The sequence below is a fragment of the Ambystoma mexicanum genome, chromosome 1p (assembly GCF_040938575.1).
Source record: "Ambystoma mexicanum isolate Mex_15411 chromosome 1p, UKY_AmexF1_1, whole genome shotgun sequence".
NCBI classification, from domain to species: domain Eukaryota; kingdom Metazoa; phylum Chordata; class Amphibia; order Caudata; family Ambystomatidae; genus Ambystoma; species Ambystoma mexicanum.
Window position 1 is genome coordinate 533,927,098 of NC_090921.1, and position 23,776 is coordinate 533,950,873.

The window sequence follows — 23,776 nt, forward strand, 5'->3', positions numbered from 1 at the left end:
TGAAAACATTATTTTCTGTTTCTAAGCAGGAAAGATACTGGTGTAGGGGGAATGTGAAAATCAATATTGGGTGGCTCAGGGATTGTAATAAGGACGTGTTGAGTAGCAGCTAAAATCAGCTTCTTGGGTTCTGGCAGTGGCCAGTAAGCAGGAGGTAGCACATAGCAAGTCTGCACCAAGGGGCAGATTTATAACCTTTTCTTAGCAATAAGAAGCAAAATAGCTCCCAGATCCTGGCAATTTTAAATCCTGAAGCTCACGCAGGGACACAAATTGAACTGAGAGCACAAATGTAAGAGCCAACAGACCAAATTGGTTTAGAAAATCATGTATTTTACCATGCAGTTTGTATTCATGAAAAATGTGATGCTTTGCACATTCGAAATAGCTTTAAGACCAAAAAAGGCCTACATCAGTAAATCCTTTATCTTTCATTTTACTTTAGAGTTAAGAGAGAGAACCATGGGACACAAGTGATGGTCCCATGAGGAAGCTAAGGGACATTTCCACCTATGCTGCACTACATACAAAATAGTATTTGTAATACATATGGATCCGTGCTGCAGTCTACTATACTATGTATGTGCCCGGTTGTTTGCTTGGAGCACACCCAAAGAGTAGTTGGGCTTTAAAGTTGTCCTTTTGTAGTGCTGTAAACAAATTGCATAAAAAAATTTAGCAGTTGATTAGTCCATCGACTCATCCTCTTTGCCGTTCCTCCAGTGGACTGGGGCCATCCGAACTTCAAGGGGGCAATGGTGGAAGGTGCAGCGTATTATTGTAGTCGGCCATGAGTTATGTGGTTATGGTTAAGGGAGCTGTCAGTATATTCCTCCACAGGGCTACAGGATATTATGAGATGTTGGACCGGAAGGATAGCTCGGGGCAACTCACTTGTCTTGGAATCAAGACAACGCAGAGCAACACTTGTTCTATAGACAATCGCACACTTAGAGGCTGGATTCTGGCAAGAAGCCCAATATAAAACACTGTTTAATTTAATGTGGCAGCACTTAATTATTTGTTCCTATGTGTTTTACTGCACAAGGATTTTTGAATATCACATTCACGGTTTGGATTGTGGTTTGGGGGCACTGCAGCATGGGCAAGGACCCCTACACTATGGGCCACAATGTTAGGCTCCCCCCACGGCCCACCAAGCCAAATGGTGCCAGTCCTCCCTGGGTAGGGCTGGGGAAGAGTCAGATACATTTCATTTTGTCTGGAGGTAAATGTCAGCAGCAGGATGCGGTGAGCCTCCTTGTCGACAAGCCCTCATTTGCTAGTTTCCACTCTCTGCAATGAGGGTCCTATTGCAGCCCGTGAAGGCTTTCAAGCATACAAAGTTCATACAACTGGCCATCCTGTTAGCCCACCCCACCTGAGCGCCATGGGTCTGTTCCCGACCCACCATCTGTGGAACCAGTAACTGGGACTGGATCCTCTGCCTAGAACCAGACCATCTTCTGGGGCGTGGAGGTATAATAGGCTGGCAGACCATCAACCAGCCACTGATGGCTGTGGGAGTATAAGAGATGGACGAGGTTTTCCAGGTTTTACCTACTTTCTAATAACATGTTATTCCTGGGAAACCATTCACTTACCCAAACAAGTCAAAGGAATGGAAACCACAAAATAACTTCATTAGGCTGCTCATTGTTCTTTTAAAGAATTTTCATCTGTAAAAATGTCTTAAGTATAGAGAGTTTTTAAAAACAATGTATGTCGTTGTGCTGTTTTCTTCCGAGAGGGGATATGGGGGTTTGGCTTGCCTCCTCTAGACTTAGAAAAGTAAAATTAAAGGAAATATTGTTCATCTTCTGTTTAGGAAATCATTAGCTTCTCGCTTGTATTTTGGTGCAATTTTTCAATTACATTTAAAGAGTTATTGATTGATTGTAACGTACCCAAGACGATTGGTTTCTATAATACTTCATACACTATCTAAACATCCATGCACTAAAGACCCAGGAAATACATGCACTTTAATGTAAATGCATTGAGCATAAATATTGTCCATTTCAATTCACCTGCTAAGTTCATTTTCCAATAAAAATTTACAAAACACGTAGTCGATATAGTGGCCGTATTGAAACATCAGCTTATTTTACAGTGTAGAATTGTACAATCTCTTTTGAACAAACCATCAAATACTTTTGCTAAGAATTTCAGAATGCGTGCATTCACAGAATATGATATGATATGATGGTTTATTTATATAGCGCCTATACACATTGTGTTTCAAAGTGCCATGTGTATATTTACTCTCCTGCCTGGAGCATAGTAGTGAATTGGCAATGTTGTCACACATGTTCACTTTTCTCTACTTAATTATTACAATAATTGATCAAGGTGCTTTTTCATGAATATGCTATGTTGGTTCCCTAGCAGCCAGACCTGTCAGTATGTTGCCCTCGTGTGTGTATCTATCGTATTACAGGATATTCATTCTGTTACTCTTCTAGGATGCTTTGAAGCCATACCAATAGAAAAAGGCACTATACAATGGCAAATTACATTACATTGTCCTTTCCAAATCTACGTAAAATGCATGATTGTGGCATGCCACGCTTAAATCAAGCTTCACTTTTCCCAGCAATATTCTGGCTTTATCCCCCGCTGTGACGGGCAGCCATGGCCGGTAATGGCCCGCCAGCACGAGCCAAGATAGGCCCAATGCTCCCTGTTGCCTCCCCACTTTCAAGGAAAAGAAAATAGATGGCGCCACCAGGGCCTCGGGTGGCTGAAACAGCGGGCGGAGAATGTGTATTCTCCCCGCTGTTCCAGCCACCTGATTGGCTGAACGCTCCTCCCTCGTTGCGAATGAAGAATACAAATCAAAAAGATCTTTTGTGGCTCTGAGAATTTGAGCATTTAGCGATGTTTCCATAGCAACCCCAAAAAGCCACCATCTACAGGTTTTAGGAGGGATACAGGTTTTAACAATTGTATAGTTCTCTTTGCCAGAAACCTGTATAAAGCATAATCATTGTAACTTATTTTTGATTAGATCCAAGGTTGATACAAATATATGTGTAAAGTAACATTACACCTGACCAAGCCAAAGTAGACTAAAACTTTCTGACTTAAAAAGAAGAGCAGATTCAATCACTCCATCTACCAATAATAAACATGGAATTGAGATTCAACATGAATTTGTACCTGTGTAGGGCTTGGTCCCCTCTGCTTTGCATGCCCCATTCACGTCTTATCAGACTTATTAGGATACCATTGCAGAAAACTAGCCATTTCCACCAATATTCTGCTTCACATGTTTCTGATAGGCTCTGACTGGAGCTCTAAAAGATGGATGATGGGCTCCTGTTACAGGAGTTAGGCTACGGCCCCTACTAAAACATGGCCGCCCATTTGGGGCCTACGTTACCATTGTAAAATGAATACATTTTGCACTTTCGTTTGCCCAAGTCTATCGCACAATGGCAGCTGTAAAACGGATTAATTTGTATGCCATGTCTTCCACCCGCCTCACTGTTCCTATCCTACCTCTCCGGGGGACACCCTGACGATACCCCATTAAATCCCCATTATCCCTGCTTTCCTTATTCCGGGGCCACCACCAGAAACCCAGACACCTCCCTTCCCTCTCCTCTCCCCACCCCACTCACAGTCCGCTCACTCCCCATCCCTCACCACATACCTCTCACTGCACCTCCTCCTCCACTGGCCCTGCCCGTCCTGTCCACTTTTGCTCCCCATGAACTGAGGAGAGCATATGTCTTAGTTGATTACATGTGAAATGTCCTCTGAGCAATACAGGGCACGCATCACCCGTTTGTGTGTTCACATCTTTTAGACTTGTTATTTTTCTTCCCCATAGAAACCAAGGCATTTTCAACATTGTTTCTTTTAAGGCACATAACTTTCATTTTTCCGAATAGCTCTTGTTTTTTTAAATTTTTTATTGTGAATTCGTTTACACAAGACACATCTTGCAGAATTACAATGCATAGCATAGACATTTTACATACCGTTTAAATTTAAAAACTTCATTTGAATGGCATCACTACACAATTTCATCCAAATTTAGTTAATTATCTTTAAAAATGCATCATATAAAACGAATAGCTGCCAGGATCAGAGGAGTACCGGCTAATATCCGAGCCCAGCACCGTTAACATTAATTCCTTAACACTATGAAGAAATTGTGTAAAATGAGCATGTCTTTGTTCTAATAACTGTGATGTTTCAATGTAAGGATTTCAAAACCTTTGCATACCCTACATGTTCTATCGGCTAGCTTTTGTTTTAATTTTAGTCATTATTTGCCTATTTTAATCAAAAATGCATAGGAACTATCTTTTGTTTACATATTTTCTATAATCCTATTTCCTTTTATACATTACAATAAAATCCAGTACGTTTTTAACACATCCCTTTTAATGTGCTCACAAGTTTTGCAGATAAGGCAACCTGAGGCAGAGGGTGATGAAGGTATTTTTTCTAAAATCAGATAATTTGATCATCTGTGGAAACCGGGATTAGAACTCATGCCTGCTCGTTCCACTGCTGGCGACTTTATCACTAGACCACATCCACTTCAAAAGAGCGGTGCATATTTTGGGAATGGCAGCTATTACGTTTGCCCTTCGATTTTATTTTTACAGAGTCTAGATGCTCCCTTCACATGGTGGAATGTCAGGGCTCAAGTCGAGGGTACATGCGGGGGGACGGAGTCCACCCACTTTTTTCAGAGGGGGGACTCAGTCCCCCCCAGCTAAAATGTGAAACCTTGAATGGCGTCTTAATTTATTAAATAAAGCCGACCTCTGGGTTCGACCTGCAGTCGTCATGTTTGTAGACCGGACACTTCACCACTGCACTATATATATAACCTGATGAAAAATAACTAAAAACGAAATGTTCCATTTCGGTACTACAAGTCCCAGGGAAAACATTTGTATTGGTTCTTGGAGTTTAACGTTTTCAAAAACACTATTAGAAGAAAATATTCTTTTCCTCTCTTGGTTTTGTGTGTGTGTTGATTTTATGAAAGGCAAATGCCATTCGTCCAGTGCAATTTGGGTGGTTATGCAAAGCCAACTTAATGAAATGTGCATATTTCACATTGATATGCTAATTTCTGGCGATGTCACATACCATTGCATTTGTTGATGAGTCCTCCCACTTTAATATTTAGGACTTGACCCCTGGGAATGTGTGCTCTTTTAGGAGGGACTGCTTTGAAAATGTGCTTGGAAGGTGGTAGACTATATCAGCGACTGACTAGCGATGTGTTTGTTGACTTACAGAGCAGTAAAACCCATTCGGTTTTTCAGAATCCCCAACAAATATAGGTATAATTCCCACTGAAATTCATTGAATGATAAGTGTGTGTCCTACATTTGCATTTCGGATCGTCCGAAACCGGTCGACGAGCCGGCCTGTGCCGTACAGTGCAAGCTGAATGACATGTGAGCAATAGGGCGACAACCATGGTTGTGGTTTTGCTGCACGTGAGACGATCCTGAATGGAATGGGTCGCTATTTTAGAAAGGTTTTGGCCAGTTTGTGTTCGTGAGGTGGAAGAGTGAAATGGACCTGCCCTTTCTAGTTCCCCGAGGCTTTGTGAAGATTATCCAACCCTGGGACAAGTTCTTTGCAGTCATGTCTTGCCTTGAATGAAGATGACATGTGCCTGGCAAGAAATTAATCTTATCTGTGATCACATGTGGCTTTTAATTTGGGGGTCTAGCCCCCTCTGAATTGGGTATGCCCAAGCTGCCAGTTTGCAAGGGGCTGCTTGCTTTTCTACCAGTCTCACGGGGAGGGAAATCAAGCTGAATCGTAGGATGTGCTGAGTTGGGTTGGGTCAACCTGAGTAATTCCAGAGCCTTTCTTTCTGGACATGGGTTAAACAGGAAAGCAGAATTCCTGACAAAATGACATTATCTACTAACGTATAATGATCCAAATCTGCCTTAGAAACACAACTCAATTATAACAACACTTTAGGGCATATGTACCTCCTCCATTTTGCAGAACCATGCTCCAAGTATAAAAGTATATTAACACAACATGACATCAGAGCAGTAGTGCCTGAGCCCGTCCTGCTTGTCCTCGCGTGTATTCACCCCTCATTTATTTTCCTTCGATTTGTTTCCTTCGCAGTTGCCGAAGCACAACCTCACCTTCCACCGGGTGTTCAAAGAGGTGCCCGAGGAGGAGGATCTTATAGACTGTAAGCGATCCTCTGATCAGTGGAGCTGTCTCTAGTGATCTCCTCTTCCACCAGGTCACTAACTTCTTGCTTCTTCTTCCTTTAAATTCCAGCTTTTTCATGCGCATGGCAAAAGGAGGTTCTGTGCCAGGGGCGGATCTATATCTCTACGAACTACATCGGTTTCTACTGTACCATGCTGCGGAAAGAGATAAAGGTAAGCCACGCGTGTCCCTCTTACCACTGGTGCTGATTCGTCCACCCAGCAATGGTTTCCCTCTGCTTCCTGCACACCACGAATCATAGATGAACTTGCTTTCTGTGCAGGTGCTGATTGACGTCCCCTTCCAGAGTTCACCTATCCTGTTTGTGCATGCGTGGGCGCAGATTCCACATGCCGTGCATTGATTATGTTACCTTTACACACATGCACAGCTGCTGATTGCCATTGCCACACATTGCTTACCTCCTCTTTCTGTACATTCCCAGGTGCTGGTTCTTTCTCCATACATAGTGCATCTCCCCTTTACACGCATGTACAGATACTGACTGCTTTTGTCAAACGTGGATTATTTCTCTTTTCTTTGCATTCACAGGTGCTAATTAGAATTTCTGACATAGCCATTTTGAAGAAAGCCAACACTGCCCTGCTAGTACCCAATGCCCTAAGCATCAAAACCTGGGAAGGAGAGAAGGTAAGACTGCTGTGCTGTTCATTCTGGGCTCTCAACTGCCTACCAAAGAAACAGAAAGTGGGTCGCCATTGCAACACCCTCCCCTCTGGACAGTCACATGACTGTAGGAGGGTGCCCTTTTGAGGAATTCGACCATCCGCATGGGGAGAGTGCGCTCGCCTGGGATTTTGGATTTTTTCATCAATGAAAATGAATGATGGGAGGTCGAACTCTGAGGACTGTGTGAGGCCATTACGCGCTCAGTCCATCTGCTTCTCGCACAAAACGCATAGTCACATGTACTCCAGGAAGACACAGCCTACAGACGCCGTCTTCCCATGTCATATTCAGCTGGAATGTAACAGTCCCGGGTGTATCAAAGCATCTCAAAGAGGGGGAAGGCACACCTTCCTCCACCATGGGCACCCTAATTTAAATATCAAATGGCTCCATGGATCTGCTTTCCTTTTGTCCTCCGGCTGGTGGCAGTGCTTACTAATGAGAGATCATTGAAAAAAGCCTGAAAGGGCTTTGTTGCCGGAATAGACAACAGGAAAGGCGAGGCTAACACCCTTTGGTATGCAATGTGTCAATTTGAAGCAAGTTCCTAGCCCTCTGTATGAAAGGCAGTGAAATGCATGTCTGGGTCCACTATTTACCCCTGCAGAGCTAACCACTTTCAGAGGGGAGAAGTATGTGGTTTTGGGGAGACAGGAAGTCTGCTCCCAGCACAAACTTCAAGGCAAACTTGTGCTTTAATCAAGAGTCAGAGGGCTCAGTTAGCCAGAGAGACACTTTGATCTACAACAGGGAGGGAGATGGGTGGGACTTAGGTATATGTTGCCACCCCCTTGTCTGCCCTGTTGCAGAGTACTCTGGTCCTGACCTCATGCATAACAGAAGATTTTTGGTGGGGACCGAGGATTGGTTCAGTATGATAGGCTTAGCCTGCACCAACCACTGGGGCCCATTTGGCTTTAAAAGAGGGCTTAACCGATCACTTCAAGGGAGATTTCCCTTAAGGCCCTGGTGGTATATTCCCAACTCAGGTACTACTAGTCATTCCCTGAAGCTTGCTGGGCTCTTCAGGTTGTAGTTGTGGTAGAGCAGCTCAGGCCTAGCTCTCAGGAGGTGGAGTGTGGTGGTTCACAGGTACATTGCACACTTTGTGTTATCTACCCACCAAGAGTACTTATTTGCATAAGGCAACGAGAAATATAAAAAATAGGTAAGTAAAACTTTGTCAAACAGAGAAATCACAATATAGCAAGTGTCACTTTTGAATGAGGTATTTTTAGAAACAAAAATCCTTTCTCTGAAAAAGAAGCAGCAGTAACAGGTATTTAAAGAGGTTTGGTTCAGGTAGACCAGTTCGCATGAGACCAAGTGGGACTTGTATTGTGAATAGGGCAGTCTTCAGTTGAAAAAGTTACCTCCGTGTGAAAGTGCCCACAAAGCGTAATTCCTGGAGTCGTGTTGGAGGGAGACCCTCAAGAGTTGGTGGAGATGAGGAAGGCGGCCGGCGGAAGGAAGAAATAGAGGAAGTGTCAGGGGGGTCAGGAGAGCAATACCATGGGGCACAGGTCTGCAGGATGTGGCTGAGCTTTCCAGAGGTCTTTGCTATGTGCGTTGTTCAGCGACCACCGAGGGGTCCAATGACAGTAGTCCACTGATGCTGATGGGACCCCCGGACCATTGGCAAGGGCAACTATTCACGATTCAGCCGGGCAGGCAGGGCTCCTTCATTGTCCTTGGGCACAGGATCTAGGTTCTGAAGAGGGGGTCAGCTTAGCAAGACCCCGATGAAGAGCGGCGGTAGAAGAAAACTTGAAGAAAGCAGACCTGAGAAGAGGGGGTCATGGAAGATGTATCAGAAAGGTGGGTCGCTGGTGTGGTCAAAGGAAGGGCTGCACAAGGCCTCTCGAGCTGCCCAGGTGAGGGGACATGGACCAAATTGCCCGCCTGAAGTCCTGTGGTAAATATTCTCAAGTCAGTTCATCTCAGAGTCTTTTGAGTCCTGTCAAAAAGGGGCACCCGCTTCTGGGTCCAGCGATGCAGCCACATTCCTGAGCTTCAGGGAGATGAGGCCTTTGAGCAGGAGCTGTGGTCCAGTTGTCTCCAGTGAATCAGGGGAAGACTAGTTGTAGTTTTCTTTTGAGAGGTAACGCTTCCCCAACAAATTCTTTGTGTGGTGAATGAGTGCTGAGGCAGTGCTTCCATCCTTCCTCGAGAGTGCAGGTTCAGAGTGCAGGTTCAGGGGTCCAGCTGTAGACCAAGTGAGTGGGCAAGGGGGTCTGCTTTTATACACCTCCGGAACTAGTAAGTGAACACAGCATCCAATCAGAACACCAAGCATAATTCAAGCACAGGGTTGGTCAACTCATGGGAGAGCCTCCTCCAAGCACACCCATGCATTCTGGAAATGTCTCTTACACAAAGGAATGGATTCACTTGGTTTCAGAGAGGCACCTGCATATGCCAGTCAGAACTGGGACGCACACACCCAGTGGGCAACGATGACCGCCTCCATGCACATATGCACATATAGGGACAGGGGATAGTCATGTGACCGTTAAGGTCTTTGAGGCAACAACTACAACCTCCATTTTGATGAATGGAATAGGGGTCAAAAAGGACCCAACCAGGAAAAATTAAGCGCACCCAGTGGAACCATTTTACACAGGTGAAAAGCCACCACCAGCCTAGCCACACGACTAACAGAGAGAGGCAACACTCGTTGGAGTACCCCAGGGCCTTAGGAGTCAACTGGATTCTTAAGGCAAAGCACAAAAACACAGAGCCACGCTGTCAGTCAGGCCTGTGATTAAGGTTGGCTGGGAGAAAAACAAATCACACACCCAGAACACACAGCAAAAAGAATAAGGGGCTACCTCATGTGACAAAAAGCGGTCTTTCTGCCCAACATTTGCCTGCCTGGTGCATTGGCTAGGTTTCTATTTCCTTGAGTGGGAAGGCTGTGCATCAGTCTATTTTGGCGCCCTGGCCATGATGCAGATTGTGTTTCCGTTGTGTGAATGGAGTCCACCATTCCATCATGGACACCTCATTAGTGCTTTTTTAAAGGTGTCTCCAAAATGTGATTATGGCAGTGGTCTTCAAACTGGGGAGGCAGGACCCCCTGGGGGGCGCAGACTCTTTACAAAGGGATACAAATGACTGTTTTTAATATACAATGGGACTCATTACAAGTATTTTACCGGTAACGGTAACCCTTTACCGCCTTACTATGAGGTCCCTTGGCGGGTTGGGGAATTTAATGCCTGCTTTTTGCAGGCGTTAAAAACCAACCCGCAAAGGGACCAGGGAGCTAATTACGGTACCGCAATTTGCGGTACCGTAATTAGCGCCTTCCCCATTCCCATAGAGCACTATGGGGCAAAATTGGGAATGGGGAAGGGCAATGGGGGAAGGGGGAATTACTGCCCCACCAACCTTGGAATAGGGTGGTAATTCCCCTTTCCACCAAGGCGGTGCCGGTATTTTACCGGCATGGACCAAGGTGCTAATAGCACCTTGGTCCACCGCCATCCGTGTAATGAGGCCCATTATAAACAGATTTTCAACTGCTTACATTTTCTATTAAAAGCAGCCACCTTAATCCGTTTTTAAAGAGCCTGGGGCCCTTCTGAACATCCTTTGGGCCCCCTGAGTGGGGGGGGGGCAATCCCCAGGTGGGGAGGGGCAGAATCAATATTTGTACTTAAGGGGGGGCCGGAATGGAAGCATTGGAAGTGGGGGGGGCAATCCCCAGGTGGGGAGGGGCAGAATCAATATTTGTACTTAAGGGGGGGCCGGAATGGAAGCATTGGAAGTGGGGGGGGGCAATCCCCAGGTGGGGAGGGGCAGAATCAATATTTGTACTTAAGGGGGGGCCGGAATGGAAGCATTGGAAGTGGGGGGGGGCAATCCCCAGGTGGGCAGGGGCAGAATCAATATTTGTACTTAAGGGGGGCCCGAAATGGAAGCATTGGAAGTGGGGGGGGCAATCCCCAGGTGGGGAGGGGCAGAATCAATATTTGTACTTAAGGGGGGCCCGAAATGGAAGCATTGGAATTACCGCTGGATTATGGGGTTCCAAGGAATATGGCTGAATGCAATCTGAGCACAAGCTTGCATGGTCAAGTCATAAGTTTGAGGCTCCATCTGGCAGTGGCCCGTGACCCTCTGTGTATATAGTCAATTACACTTCCGAACAGGCAGGATTAAACAAGAGACAGTACGGCAGGGTGAGCAAAGGTCACATCCCCAGTCCTCCAGGAGAGCGGCTGCTGTGATTACCAATGCCACCATTCGTATTCCTTCTCCTTCTAGTGAGGAGTCTTCTGGGACCAACTCTGATGTCATCACCACTCCTGTGCATGACGTCATCCGCGGGTAGGAGGGCTTGCAGTCCCGCTGCTTCAAGCTATTTTTTTCGGAGCATCTCTGACGACCTATTTGATGGCTTTATATTGTCACACGTGATGTCATCTGAGCATCTGAGAGTTGGCACTCACACCCCTGCATGCCATGCTCTTGACTCTTCCCTGGGCATCAATGGTGTGCTCACTGATGCCACCGTTAATGCCATGCATGATGCCACCGCTCCTAGGGGTACCTTTAATTTGTTACAAAGCAGCACACAGTGCATTATTGCATTTGTTCTCACTGACCAGACCGAGGGGAGGGTCATCACTCCACAGGTGCCAACACAATTTGAGTTATGGGCCGTGCCCCCCCCCCCCCCCAGCCCCGCGGAGAGTGTGGCGATGCGTTAGCGACTATGGTGGGTTAATGCACTTGTTTGGATCTGAGTCACAGGTTTTCATGTGGGCTCTCCTCTGAGGTCATGGACATGAGAATCACTTGGTGGAAACGCATCATTCGCTATGTGGGCCATAGGCAAGGGGCAGTTACCTTGCCTATGTCACCGTCCAGGGGCACGTGCCTTTGTATACAGTGCGCATGTGCGTAGTGTGTGTGTATTCAGATAACTTGTGGGCTCTGATGCCATGTTTCCTCGCCCTCACAGTATCTCTTTGGATCCCTTCGGAACCGGGAAGCCAGTTACCACGCCATCCTGGCCCTGTGTCCACAACTACAGGTGAGTTACATCCCTGCCTTACTTTCTCGCTATGCCACACCCACGTGACTGGCATTCATAGAAAATGCTTTACACAATTGCCTTGGGTGGAAAGTCTGTTTTCCGAAGGATGCACTTGAACAAGTGCCAAGCTGGTAAGAAACTTGACGACCATTCGATGGTGCCACTAGCTCCCACCCTGCACCCCCCCTCCCCGCCCTCCTCCCCCTCCACGGCAACTGTAGGTTTCTGAATGGGATCACGGCCAAATCGATTCAGCCTTGTTAACGCAAGACTATATTCAGTTTGTGTTAAACACCGTATGTGTTATTTTATATTGGCCCCACTCCAGGCCCAAAACTGGGCACTGTGTGGGCCTCTAAAATCAAGCCTTCTAAAACTCCATATCCCAGCATGCTGTGTGGCCCTCTCTCTCTTTTTGGTATATGGGTTTATTATTGAGGCTTTGCTTTGTTGAACCATTTACAGAATAAAAAACTTTAGGGTTTTTAGATATTTTGAACAAAATACATGTAGCCTATTTCGCCAAATTTATACGGTTTTGACTTGATAAGGGAGCCAGGGCCGTGTTCAGATCAAACCCTAATTCTAAACCGAATCATCTGCTGGGCCTGCGCAGCACAGGCCACGAGTCGCCCAATGAATGCTGGTGAAATGGTCACGTGTCTGTCTTAGAAAAGGAAAACACTGGAACGCTTTGGTTTGCAATCACTTCCTGAAACATGAATTGCTTTCAATGAAAAGCACAAACATGCTTAAAAAAACAAAAGATCGATTTATTTCTGAGAGTCCGGTTTATAGTTTTTAAACACAATGACCTGGCCAAGCACGAATACAATTTCACTTTTAATAGAGGGGGTGGAGTGGGGCTGGACCTTCCATAGCTCCTTCCCCTTCAACCCCAACCCCGCTCCGCTGCTCGATATCTTTAAGCAAACACGAGATATTGTGTACTGATTCGCTTTAAAAATGGTCGTTTTTGTAATAAATGTTCCACTAAGAGCCATTATCACTTGTATTCATTAATTTCTGTCCTTTTTTAAAATGTTTTTCAAATTGTCTGTAAATAGGCCAAATTCTTTCCCACAAAAAGCATTTCGGTCTGTTTCCACAGCAACCTCCTCACACCTTGTGCCATATAATCCCCCAATGTTCTTGGGCAGCTGGGAACAGAAGTCGCCACTCTGGGGCTGACACCCCACTGCACTAGCTGGAGGCTGCAGCACCCCTCCTCGCGCAGCTCGTTTCTAAAAATGCCATTCTCTTTTCCACAGGATGGAAGCCCAAACAGCAGCCCCCTGACTTCCCCGGCCAACACCAGCTTGGAGCAGTGCAAGCAGCCTTTGGTAAGAGGAAACCTCCTCTCTTAGGATAAGTGGTCTTCAAACTGTGGGGGTGGCCCCTCTTGGCGGCCCACCAGTATGTCATGAGGAGGGGGGGGGTCACGAGGCTACAGTGACTGCTTTTAATCAAAGATATGGACCGATATGGCATCTGGGCGTGCCTGTCAAGTAGATTTATACTCGAGGGTCAACATAATAAAAAAGTTTGAATACCACTGCTCTAGACTTAAGTGTTTCCAAATCCCAGGGCACGAATTTGGGGGTCTAGTCCGTCGCCCATGGGTATTAAGGGCATAGGGGGGGGGTTGTGGCCTCTGAAAGGTATTGTGGAGTCCCCCTGTTTCCCAAAAGGCCATTTCGTCTTGACCTGCGGCCCAGAGGTGGCGAGACCCTCCTATGCTTATCCTTAGCAGCTGGGCGCATGCATGCTGGCAGAATCATGGTTCTTGGAGGCACGACTGCTGGGTTATATTTTGTGGGCACGATTTTGCGTGCCCACCTTCAAATACTGCATGGCCTGTTTTGGTGATAAGTGCCCTCGGCTTGTGCCACGCTCTGCCGTTCCAGTATGCAGTGGGCTTTTTGCTCTATCCCTGCGACTCCCGTGTGCACCATGAATGCCCGCTGTGGTGCTTGCTTCTTTCTCCTGTTGTAATAATATTTTAGTGACCCTCATCTTCGGGAGATGCAGAACGCTGATTGTGATGCCATGCAAGGTGCCCATGTGGCAGTTTGACTTTCTGGAACACTGGTAAACCCCCCACTCTTGATGTTTCAGAATACCAGTCAATCGGACCTGGAGCAGGAACTTCAGGACTCAAACCAGACCTTCTGCTTCCCTGATGTGCCAGGTGAGGTATCCACAATGGCGGCGGCATATGAGAACATTCCCAACAGCTTGTTTATTTATTTATAACATTTATGAAAATGCCCAGGCCCAAGGGTATCACGGCGTGGTACAGTACATAGGTGGAAGAGCAGAAAAAGAGTGCAAAGATCAGCCAACAATCAGCCGGTATTCATCAAACAACCGGGTCTTGACTAGTTTTCTGAAAATGGAGAAAGAGCGCTCGTTTGTGATGTGAAAAGGTAGCGAGTTCCAGAGTGTTGGAGGAGACACACAGAAACTAGCACCGCCTGCTCTTTTATTCTTGCACCTGGGGGTGAGCAGTGAGGTGCTGGAGCTGGATCTGAGTGCACAAACCGGGGCACTTTGGGTCATGCAGTTGTTGAGCTACAGGGGAGCCCCCTTGTGAATGCAGCGATGCAGGATGGTTAGGATTTTGAATTCCACTCGGGCGATGATGGGGAGCCAGTGGGATTCACGTCTCATAGCTGAGATGTGGTCCGAGCGTTTGAGCCCCAGTGCAGAGCGCAGTGCCTTATTTTGGAGCAGTTGGAGATTGAACAGGCTGGAAGAAGTGGCAATGAGGAGTACAGTACAGTAATCGAGTTTCGTAAGAATGGGCGCTCGCGCAAGTGTGGTGCAGTTGCTCGGGGAGAGGAACTGTCTCCTCAGAGAGATCAGTCTTGCTGTGTAGGCAGTGGAAGGGGAGTTAATGTGCCTTGTGTGCAACCATCCCTCTGTCTCTCTTTCATACGGTAGTTGCTTTTATGCTATCAATTATAATGTCTCCTCCAATTAGGTACTGAATGATTAGGTAAGGCGCCATTAGGGTTGTCATATTCTTTTGTAAATATACCTTTCAGTAGCACATAGCCATTATAATATATTCTGCAATGAAAACACTGCTAACTTGTGTTTCGTTACAGCCCTTCATCAGGGCATGTACTGCATTTTAATTCTGTTGCTTTCTTAACCAATGGCGGAAGTTCAGTCTAACACACTTTACAGCATAAAGGCACTTTATTTTGTGTGTGTAATACAGTCAAATGGATAGTGTGGTGAATCTGTCTTGGACTTTGTTTGGCTGCACCATTACCTGGGTACTATTACTCATAGCAGATGCTGGTAATGTCAGCAGGAAGGCATTGTTTGTGTTTGTTTTTCGTGAGTCACATTGCTCTGTGGCGCTTTCATTTTCCCTAGTTGGAATAGTACGCCTTTACTCACCCGTACAGAGAATCCTCCACATGTAGCGAGGTTAGCAAAGACAGGTTTGCCCAGTGTCTAAAACGAAGAGTCCGTTTTAGGGTGATCAGAGCCAATGTTTGGTCAGATTCAGGCAGGTGCCACAAAATCAAGCAAAAGAAACAGAAGAGTCCCTGCAGTCTCTCTTGAACATAAAATGGCTGCCATGCCAGACCACACGGCCAAGCACAGAGAGAGGGGTGGAGAGGGGAATGGCAGGGCAGTGGGAGGAGGAGATGGCAAGGGAGCTGAGGGAAGGGTAGAAAGGGGATGGAGAGGGTGTGAATGAAACAGTGAGAGAAATGGAAGCCTTTGTAAAAGAGCACGATGGCTCAGAGCAAAAGAACGGTCGGGGGGGGGGGGGGGCACGTTGGAAAGTCAGAAAAAAAGCGTTACAGGAGACGAGACTCAAAGGTACAAAGAAGGAAACGGAGGATGCCGAGAGCGGGATAGGAATGGGTGGAAGGACATGAGAGAGAAACAGAGAAAAAGAAAGGGCTTAAATAGATAAGCACTATAGAAAAAAGAGTGGGCAGAGAGAAGTGAAAAGTGAATGGGCCGAAAAGGGACAGTGAGAGGAGAGGACATCAGGAAACTGAGGGGGATCGAGAGGGGGGACGAAATTTGGACAGAGAGATCTAATAGGCAGGACACGAGGAAAGGAAGGCTATGTCAGAGGTGATAACCTGAGTCCTCTTTGCTCCTGTGTTCAGGGTCTGAGAGGCGTCAACCCAGAACTAGGCAACAGGATTACCCTCAAACCCCCTGACTCCAAAACCAAGGCTACCCCCTGAGGAGGGGAGATGGGGTTATTAAAGGTGCTGTACACGCCTCAGAGCATTCACCAAGTGGGTGCACACACACTTTAATCCATTCACTGGGAGCTGGGACTGTACTTGCTTTTCTCATAGGGGTAACAGTCACACCCTTCACCCTTCGCCCCTCTACCCTTACCACTCACGCCAGAGTTAAACGATGTTTCATAAACGTTTCTGGTCACGGGTCACAAGGTGTTTTCTTGAGTCAAAGGTTCCTGCGCTCACTATGTGGAGTGAAAAGGCACCATGACCAGTGCTGAGAATGGGGGCAAAGTATTCTGGGGTCCGATGATGGGGGAGAGAAGGGCTGTGATGGGGCGGGACGTGCTGCGAAGCCATGACGATCAAGTGACAGGCTTGTAAATAGTGTAAACACACAAGACTAAAATAATGGAGATTACTTTAATGGCCAGAAATGACGTAATAAACCAACCTGACAATGCAATTGAGCAAACCCTTCTGGCTTCATTTTTGGCATCCTGAATGGAAGCCTGCAAGTATCAGAATAGAGATTAATATGAGCCTAGAAAATGCCTCTGAATCTATAAAGCGGCAGACTGCAAGAGCAATAAAGCAACCAGTTGTATTCATGGTGTCACACAGCTTTTAATCGCCACCATTTACACCTGTTGAGACACAATAGCTGCTCCGAGTCATGGGCCGCTGCTGCGTATGCAGCCGTCATTACTATTAATGGATTTATTGAGTGCGACCCTAGCTTCGAGAAGCAACGGAGCGCTTTACAGAGGTGTACAACAATACAGATACACAACAGAGCGCTTTACAGAGGGATAAAACAGTAAAAACAGCGCTTTTCAGAGGCAGCAGAACAGAGGGGGGTATAATACAGGGGGGCACAGGTGTACAGGGTGGCAGGGAGGTGAGAGGTGGACGGCATCTAGCGAGTCAGCTGGCACGAGGGGTGACGTGATAGCCTAGGTGTGGAGGAGGAGAGACTCCTTGAAGAGGTGGGTCTTGAGTTCTTTTCTGAATTGTAGGAGCGTAGGGGAAAGTCTGATGCTGATGGGGAGGAGGTTCTGTAGTCTTGGGGCGAACGAAGAGTCGGAGCGAGAGAAAAAAACGGAGCCCACAGAGAGACACATTGGGCCTCATTACGACCCTGGCGGAGTGGGTTTACGCCAGCGGTATTCGCGGCGGACCCGTCCGCCCTACTACGAGTTCCCGTAGCGCCATGGAGCGTGTTCCGCCTGGTTTTTCCGGGCGGAGAAATCCATGGCGCTACGGGACCTTGTTGTTAATTACGCCACCGTATTTTACGGTGGCGTAATTAACGCCTTCCCCACTCCCATTATACCCTTTGGGGCAAAAATGGGAATGGGGAAGGGTAAAATGGGGAATGGGGATTTACCGCCCCGCCAAGGTCGGAATGGGGCGGTAAATCCGCCAACCCCCATGGCGCTATCGGCAGCTTTCCGCCGTGCTCCATGGTGCATTTTGCGCCACGATTTCCGCCTGGGTCGTAATGAGGTCCATTGAGAGCAGGCAGAGAAAAAGACAGGGAGTGCGAGTGAAAAGTGGCAAGTACAGAGTATGAAAAAAGGAGGAAGGCAAGAGCACAAGAGGCAAACGAAAGGAGAGTGAAAAGGAGCACTGGGCAGAAAACGCCAAGAAGGGAATGCCAGGTAAACCTAAATGAGAGAGTAATGAAGTTCGAGATTATTCAGACAATGGGCCTCATTACGACCCAGGCATTAAGGGGTTAACGGCGCCGTAACAGGTTGCGGCGCCGTTAACCCCTTAACGCCTTACTAGGAGGTCCCTTTGCGGCTCCCGACATTAACGGCTGGTCTGTACCAGCCGTTAAGGTAGGGACCCGCAAAGGGACCTTGAAGGTAATTACGGTACCTCAATTTGCGGTACCGTAATTACCGCCTTCCCCATTCCCATTGAGCCCTATGGGGCAAAAATGGGAATGCGGAAGGGCCAAGGGTAAATGGGGAATTACCGCCCCGCCAACCTTGGAATGGGTTGGTAATTCCCCATTTCACCATGGCGGATTTGGTAAGTTACCGGCGTTAACCATGGCGCTAATAGCGCCATTGGTTAACGCCAGGGTCGTAATGAGGCCGAATGTAAAAAAAAGGTGAGAGGCCTAACCCAGGGCACTGGGTGAGGCATGTAGAGATGAGCGAGAGAGGGAAGGAAGGAGTGTGGGAGATGGAGGCTAACAGGTGTGTTTCAATAGGATACGTTCACCCCGCTGGGGTATCTTGCCACGCCAGACAGATGTATATTGTGACCCAGCTCAGTGGCGCTCGTGTCCCTGATCTCAGAAGGATAAAGAGCCGAGTCGCCCTTCCTGGATTCAAACCTGTGACTATGAGGTTAAGCGCATGGGTGCCACGTGCAGCAGGGAAATGGGGCACCTGCCCACTTACTGCTTTAGCAGCGAGGGGAAGGATCCTGACTTTGTCCCAGGGTCAGTGCGGCTGAGGGTGAAAGACTATTTATTGGCTTTCAAGAACATGATATGATATGGCATTTATAACGCGCCTATACACACGTGTTTCAAGGCGCGACATGAAGGGCCGTGCTGGTAATGCAGTGTCCTTGCAGTGTTGGGGATCCCCATTCGATGATGAATTCTTTGAAAGCTCAGTAGCCAGTTCAAAAACAGAAAGCTGAAAGGGTAGCTCAGCAGGCAGAGTAACTGTTGCCGAGATGTTATACATTCAGACATGCCTGTAAATCCTATGGATTTTTTTCAATCCCTTCTAAAACAAAATGTGCTGTAAAAAGGCACGGTTTTTACACGGGGAGGCGGTGGGCTCCTTCACTGCTCTCAGTCGCTGGTACATATGCAGGGTGGGGGTCTTTCTACCCCCTAAGTGAAAATCAACATTTGCCATTGAATCCTACACTTGTCATATGCACGAAAGAACTATGAGGGCCCATCTGCTGATTTACTTGGCTTTGAGGGTAACTGCTGGTTTCATGCCCAGTTGTTGTATTTGCTTTGCACCTTGTCAGTATTTAGTTCCCATACTCATTTCAGCTTTACATTCTGTCCAGTTAGCATTATATTTAAGCCTGTGTCATAGTTGCGAAATACACAATGTTTCAGAGCCACTTCCTTTTCCAGGTGTAATCTTCAACAAAGCCATTTACACACGTGATATGATATGACAGGTTATTTATAGCGCGCTTCATACCCAGAGGTTTCTAAGCGCGAACCCGGGGATCGAACCTGTGTTGCTCCGTGTTGTCTTGCTTCTAAGGCGAGCACGTTGCCCCTGAGCTATCCTCCCAAGACCATGCATTCAACAAAGAACGCTATATAAATAACAAAATACAATGCATATGCATTATAATAAACATCCAAACCTGCATCCTTCTCCTTCTGACTCAAAATCAGCCCTTACCCATCACGTGGACGGATGGACACTTGCCCCACCCACACTGCCATTCACTTGGGGGAAGGGAGGGTGTACGAAAGGAAAATAGATGATTTTTCTAAGAGGTGCAAATACTAGCATTCCTCGGTTTTAATTGGCATTAATTAATGATCTTGTAATTAGGGAGCATGAAGGCATGACTTCCATACTGTCCACTACATGTAGCGACTTGTGTCAACAAATCTTACTGATTCAGTGGTCCGCCACTAGTTAAAATGACATGCAGCTAACCTGGGACAGAAAGTATTCCTTATCAGCACCTGGAGGAGAGCGTCTGGCCAATCAAGTGGCCGGGAATATGGGTGGAATCTGCTAGTAACCGCCCGTGTTCTCTGGGCTACCTGTGCATCTCCCCTGGTTGTTTGCCATTTTTTCCCCCTTTTGGACGGTACGCCAACCCCCCCCAACTCGGAGTACCACACCCCATCCTCACGGCGCTACAAACCACCTGGGCCCCGCCCCCCACAACCAGCATGGTCGGGGCCGTGTCTACTTTTCCCCACTCCCGACCTGCGTCCCTTCACCGTATCCATCATGGAAATAGTAAAGAGACTCACTAATACTGGTTTCCCAGGTGGCCATCTTTGAGGTTTTTTTAAGGGAAATATGACACAGACATTGATCATGGATGCAATGTCCCTCTGAAACAAGCATTAGCAATGCCAACAGTTTGGGCTTTTTTGTAGGCATGGGAAAGGCACTTGCCAGGCACTGGCGGAGTGGTATTGACTACCCATTGTTGGTAGCAGGTGCAAAATGGTGCGAGTACCTGGGCATCTAATATCAGTGCCTGGCAAAAGCTTAAAACGTATGCACAAGCAAAACATGTTGGCTTTTCCAATGCTTGATTTAAACAGGACTTCAGTGAAGTACATGCAGAGTGCTTATAAATCAAGCGGCTTAAGGCAGGCCATTGTAGGCCATTTTTATTACACCTGAAGCGTGTTTACAGCTCCAACTAAGTCTGAGTGCTTTGAACAAACACTGTCATGCACTTTGAGTGTGCAGTTTGATGGCAAGGCTTGAATAAAACAAGCTCAAATAGTTCCCATGAGGAGGTGTTTTAGGTGGGGAGGGGCAGGAACTTCGTGGGATTGGCTACAGGGATTAGCAGGGCCATCGGCAGTCAATGGGTGGGCAAATAACCAACAATACCTACAAGCTTTGCATTCCTCCTCATATGCCATTTCCCCCCCCTCTGTACTCCAATGGATTCGTTTCAGATTATAGGTGTCGCAAGCAACACTTAATAGCCCATACCAAAAGCGGTGTAATGTCTACTTGCATATGGATTTTGATGGACATGTTTTAAAGATCTGGAGTGGAAAACTGTGTCAGGCACTGTGTCAGTGATGTAGCACACATATATATTTCTCTACCGTGCATCTTCGGTTTCTTTCGTGCACACAATTTTATGATAGACCTGTACATAATTTGCTGCATCCACATGTGTACCACATTTGAGTGACCCAGCCCCTCCAGTATTTACATATTGTATCCCCTTCAGAGCCGACTTAAAATATTAAGGCTTTTTATTCAATTTCTATAAGAAAATGAGCTATAAAATGGACCAATTAATTCAATTTCTTTAAAACCTCATCAGGGTTGAAAACTCTCCCACACATTCTGGTTGGGTTCAGGGATCCATGCTTTTCTTGCTCACTCACAGGATTCAGGGAAAATATTTCTGCCCTCCACCTTTAAAAGGTGAGTAGATAGCACTGTGCGCCACCACCAGCCCATTGTTCTCAGCACTGTAGAAATGTTTGCGCCACTGAACAGCAGCCTTAGAATGACACACAGAACCATTCAAATTAATCTGAATCAGACAACAATAACGTGCAGCATGTCATCAAAACCATAGTGAAAAAATAAAACATTCTGCTTAGACACAGCTAAGGCGCATGGTCTCGTAACTAGGACTTGAATTGTCTTTCTGAATTATTAGTTTTATTTAACATGGTGCGTAATATTAGGGATCGCCTAGTTTTCAAAATTCATTTTGACCAAATAAATGAACGGAGTGCGCACTCTAAGATAAAGTGATTGCCCAGGATAACATAAGCTTAGGAAAGTGGGAAAGCCAGGATTAGAACTCATGTTACTTGGTTGCAAAGGCCACAATATGCTTGCAAGGCAATGAGTTTGGGGGCATTGTGACACTAGACATACACCCTGAGATTTATGATGCCAAGGGCTCTAATACGGGGGCACAATAGGACCACACTTTCTATTTTTTACAGTCAATATTGAAATGTATTGGGTGTCTAAAGCAGAGTACGTGTGTGTGTGTGAATATAATGCATGGGGGTACATGTCTTTTATATATCCCATGCAATATTTTCTTTATACCCATTGCTGTAAATATGCTGTGAGAGTCCAACCCGTAAATATGTTCTATTTTAAAAATAGGGTGTATTAAAAATACCCTTAGTTTTTACCATTACCACCAAGCCTGTAATGAAGCCCAAAATAACTTATTGTCCATGCATTAGATTATTTATTATATTTGAATGTCCATATCTGTCCACATCCCAGAGTACTTTATTTCTACCACAATATGCAGAGCAGTCCCAAATTCCCACACCTCTCCTCTCCTTTAATACTTGACGTCATTTGACCCTCAGTGGCACTAGACGTCCTCGAGCAGTTATATAGAAATATGTGAACACGTACATCGGAACTATATCAACAAATATGCAACTTGTAATTTGTGGCCAACTAATACTTTAAGCAGTTTAACATAAATATGTTTCATCGCTAGATGAGAACCTATTTTAAAATGTACATTTATATGCAGTTGCTTATGGGTAAAATTGCTGGTGGGATATACGTGTTTTATTATTAGTTAATGACTGTGAACATGTACATGAAAATAATCTGAAAAAGAGTATTATTTCAATTCACTATTAAGTGTCAGTAGCTGCTCATGGTGGCAGCTTGAAATGTGATGCCAGAGCTCCTCTCCTCGCAGGCCCCTTTACCTTGTACTAGGAGTACTGTAAACCTCCTAGCTAGCTGGTGTGCCAGCCTCCTTCCAAGCTTGTCAAGAGTTGCAACAAGCCTCATCATGCTGCTGAGAAAATCACTTCTATTGCCGAAGTCTATAAAAAACAAGCTTTGGCAAAGCCAACAGTTTTAGATTTGAGTAGGCATGGGAAAGGCATTTGCGAGGCACTGCCATGAGGGTACCAGCTGTAAAATGATGTCTGTACCTGGTCATATGATAGCAGTGCCTGGCAGGTGTCTACCCAATGCCTGCACACAAGACACAAATGATGTTTTTTTCAATGCTTGCTTTTAACAGGACTTCGGTGCAAAGAGCAGATGCTGGGTCACACATTTTGCTATAAATCAAGTGGCTAAAGGCTCTCTTGTTTAAGACATGTGCATTACATCAGTAATATATTTACATCCCCAACTAAGCCATTTGTTCTAAGAAAACTTCTTTGAAATAACACTGTCAGGCTATTTACAGCACATCGTTTGATGTTACAGTGTGATAGAGCTACTTCAATGATGAGTTTTTGGTAGGGAATGGGACTTTGGGGGTGGGAATGCTATAGGGTTTAGAATGGCATGGCAAATCAATGGGTGAGTAAATAAACAAACAACATCCACAAGCTGTGTGTCCCTCCTCACATCACATCTCGCTCCTCTCATATTCCAATGCCATAATTTTGGCTTATAGATGGTACGTCAGCACCACTTATTAGCCCAGATTAATACGTGGGTGAAAGATTAGCATAAGGGCTGTACAATAACTCCAAGTGACATGGGAGGACACAAATACACAGCAATATAATACCAGTCTCTTTTAGGACATAGGTGTGTACTCACCCAAAGCGATTAATTCACTTGATTGGCAATAGAACATGTTTCTATTCTGTTCCAGAGTAATAATCTACTTGTAGTGTTAGTTTCCTTTTATTGCAGCATGAATACGAGAATGAAAGTGTTGTAAGCTTCATAAACAAAGCTAGCTGAACACCTTACGCTTAAAAGGAGCAACTTGAGATCTCTGCAATCTGGCTACTACCTAAAAGATTTAAAGACACACCAAAGAAGCCTGCAGGGTAGCCCGTGTTTTAATAATTCTTAATCCCGAGGATGCACCTTGCTGTTATCCTTGATGGGTTCAAAAGCAGTCA

General features: G+C 46.1%; 1 protein-coding gene across 2 annotated transcripts in view; it reads left to right on the forward strand.

The window, feature by feature from the left end:
• LOC138574944 (GRAM domain-containing protein 2B-like) overlaps nt 1–23,776 on the forward strand; it is a 295,997-nt gene that overhangs the window by 257,273 nt on the left and 14,948 nt on the right. For both annotated transcript variants that reach the window (XM_069649444.1, XM_069649445.1), the window contains exons 4-9: nt 6,130–6,199; nt 6,292–6,395; nt 6,775–6,873; nt 11,885–11,956; nt 13,231–13,302; nt 14,078–14,150. In XM_069649444.1, the coding sequence (XP_069505545.1) occupies nt 6,130–6,199; nt 6,292–6,395; nt 6,775–6,873; nt 11,885–11,956; nt 13,231–13,302; nt 14,078–14,150 (490 nt within the window). The remainder of the gene's footprint in view (nt 1–6,129; nt 6,200–6,291; nt 6,396–6,774; nt 6,874–11,884; nt 11,957–13,230; nt 13,303–14,077; nt 14,151–23,776) is intronic.